This window comes from Lathyrus oleraceus, chromosome 7 (genome assembly GCF_024323335.1).
Source record: "Lathyrus oleraceus cultivar Zhongwan6 chromosome 7, CAAS_Psat_ZW6_1.0, whole genome shotgun sequence".
Classification (NCBI taxonomy): Eukaryota; Viridiplantae; Streptophyta; class Magnoliopsida; order Fabales; family Fabaceae; genus Lathyrus; species Lathyrus oleraceus.
In genome coordinates, this window is record NC_066585.1 from 535,143,838 (window position 1) to 535,146,660 (window position 2,823).

At 34.4% G+C, this 2,823-nt stretch overlaps 1 protein-coding gene across 1 annotated transcript; it reads left to right on the plus strand.

Annotated features, from left to right (window-relative positions):
• Nucleotides 1–219: 219 nt before the first annotated feature.
• Nucleotides 220–2,018, plus strand: LOC127100640 (protein ENHANCED PSEUDOMONAS SUSCEPTIBILITY 1). The gene has a single exon (XM_051037883.1). The coding sequence runs from the start codon at nucleotides 278–280 to the stop codon at nucleotides 1,721–1,723; it is 1,446 nt and encodes a 481-aa protein (XP_050893840.1). The 5' UTR covers nucleotides 220–277; the 3' UTR covers nucleotides 1,724–2,018.
• Nucleotides 2,019–2,823: the final 805 nt, after the last annotated feature.

The window sequence follows — 2,823 nt, forward strand, 5'->3', positions numbered from 1 at the left end:
AAAAATATTATAATAAATCAAAATGTTATGATACTCTCGATTCATCTGACATCTTTACCAATTAAATTGGTTCGTTTCATACGTCTGACGTGATTTTGTTTTTGTTTCTAAAATACAACAAATTGTAGAATTGTTGGGAAGTAAAATTGGAAACACTTTTTTATTTTATTTTAAAAACTACTAATCTTTTTTTCATGTTCCCTATAAAAACCCACTCCACCCTCTCATTTGAACAACACCACATACCATAACGAACCAAATCAAGGATACAAAGAAAATGCCTTCATCTTCCACAACCACAGTTTCAAAATGCATTATCTACCCAAACCAAAAATCATCCATAAAACCCTTAAAACTTTCCGTTTCTGATCTTCCCATGCTTTCATGCCACTACATCCAAAAGGGTATTTTACTTTCAGCACCTCCTTATTCCTCTGAAAACCTAATCCACGCCCTCAAAGCCTCTCTCTCAATCGCTCTCTCTCACTTCCCTCCCCTCGCCGGTCGACTCACCACCGACTCCGACGGTTACATTTACATAACCTGCAACGACGCCGGCGTCGATTTCATTCACTCAAAAGCCAAACACCTTACACTAAACGCCGTCCTTTCACCTTCTCTCATAGACGTTCACCCTTGTTTCAAGGAATTCTTCGCTTACGACTTGACGGTTTCTTACTCCGGCCATCATAACCCCCTCGCCGCAATCCAAGTCACCGAACTCGCCGACGGTGTTTTCATCGGTTGCACTATTAACCATGCTGTAACCGACGGAACTTCTTTCTGGCACTTCTTCAACACGTTCGCCGCCGTCACAAAAAACACCACCACCGCTGTCAAGATCTCGAAATCTCCCGATTTCACTCGCGACACAGTTTTCAACTCCACCGTCGTTCTCCCTGTCCCCACCGGTGGCCCCGCCGTCACTTTCGACGTCGACGAGCCCATCCGTGAACGCGTCTTCCACATCTCTCGCGAATCTATTCTCAAACTCAAACACAAAGCAAACAGTAACTGTAACAGTAACGGCTTAACAGATCCAACGGAATTGATAGGAAAACAAGCAAACGACGGTTGGAAAAACGGTAACTCTAACGGTCGTGTTAACGGAAACGCAACCGTTAACGGAAACGGAAAAACAAACTATAGAAACGAGATCTCGTCGTTTCAATCGTTAAGTGCTCAACTATGGCGTTCAGTGACACGTGCGCGAAAATTAGATTTATCCAAAACGTCGACGTTTCGTATGGCTGTGAATTGTCGTCACAGATTAAACCCAAAAATGGATACGTTTTATTTCGGTAACGCGATTCAGAGCATCCCAACCGTTGCTTCGGTGAAAGATATAATATCCAACGATCTAAAATTCTGCGCGGAGCTTCTTCATAAAAACGTCGTCGTATACGATGACGCTACGGTGCACCGCGGAATAGAGGATTGGGAGAATAATCCTAGGTTGTTTCCACTAGGGAATTTCGATGGAGCTATGATAACTATGGGAAGTTCACCTCGTTTTCCTATGTACGACAATGATTTTGGTTGGGGGAAACCTTTGGCTATTCGAAGTGGAAAAGCAAATAAATTTGATGGGAAAATTTCAGCTTTTCCTGGTAGAGAAGAAAATGGAAGTGTTGATCTTGAAGTCGTTTTGGCACCTAAAACTATGGCTGGACTTGAAAACGACATGGAGTTTATGCAGTATGTTACAGAGATAGTAGTGTGAAAAACATAGAAGGGGGGTATTTTGGTAAAGTTGTTTATGATTGAGGATGAAAGTTGAAACGACCAATGGTGTCTTGAATTTGGTTCGGTTTATTCGGTCAACGTTAGTTTGATGAGGTTGGGTAAATGTTTAGGGAGTGTTTGGGTGGTTGACCCTACTGATATTAATGATTTTCTATAAAAGTGATTTTCTTGCTTTTCACTTTCCACGTGACTAGTAACAAGATGGGAAAGTAATAATGATGATATTGATAAATGAAAATGGAAAATAAAAAAGAAAATATGTTGAGGCCAAATTAGGTGTTCCTTTTATGTTTTTTTTTTAAATAAATGAATTTATATCACTAATGGTGTGAAATTAGAAATAATAGTAGAATGCTAGAGAAGAAATAAAGTTTGGAAGATTTGATTGATAGATATAAATGAATCTTTATGAAGTGACTTGAGAATATTGAAGTATTTAATAAATATAATTTGTTGTTTGAAAATTTCAATTAACTATTGTAGTTTATTAAGAATATTTAAAGTATGTTCAAAATTTTAATGCTCTAATTATAAATTACTATGAGATACTGTCCTAAATTATAAACTCCCTCAGTCTTAAATTATGAGTTATTTTATATAAAAAAGTTATCCTAAATTATGAGTTATTTTATATTTTTTCAATATATTTGCTGTTACTTATTGTTATTATTTCTTCTAATATTTTAATTTTTTAATTCATTTATAATAAATAAAGAATAATATGATAAAATTATTTATAATTTTTCTTTTTTATTATATTTTTTAATTCTTATAAAATATTTAAAATATTTTATAATTTGAGACTAATGGAATAGTAGAAGAAGAGGAACCTTAAATGTAAAACCTGTCTGACTATTTAATGATTGGATCAATGTCAAATAATTTAAATTTAAATATAATTTTTATTTTATATTACATTCTTCTAATTCTTGAATCAAGATTAAACAATTTAAATTTAAATAAATTTTTTATGTTATATTGAATAAAAATATTTAATTTAAAGTTTTAATAATTTATTATGGATATTTGCGAAATTTTTATTCAATTAACCCACTTCTTTTTCAACAATTTTTTTAA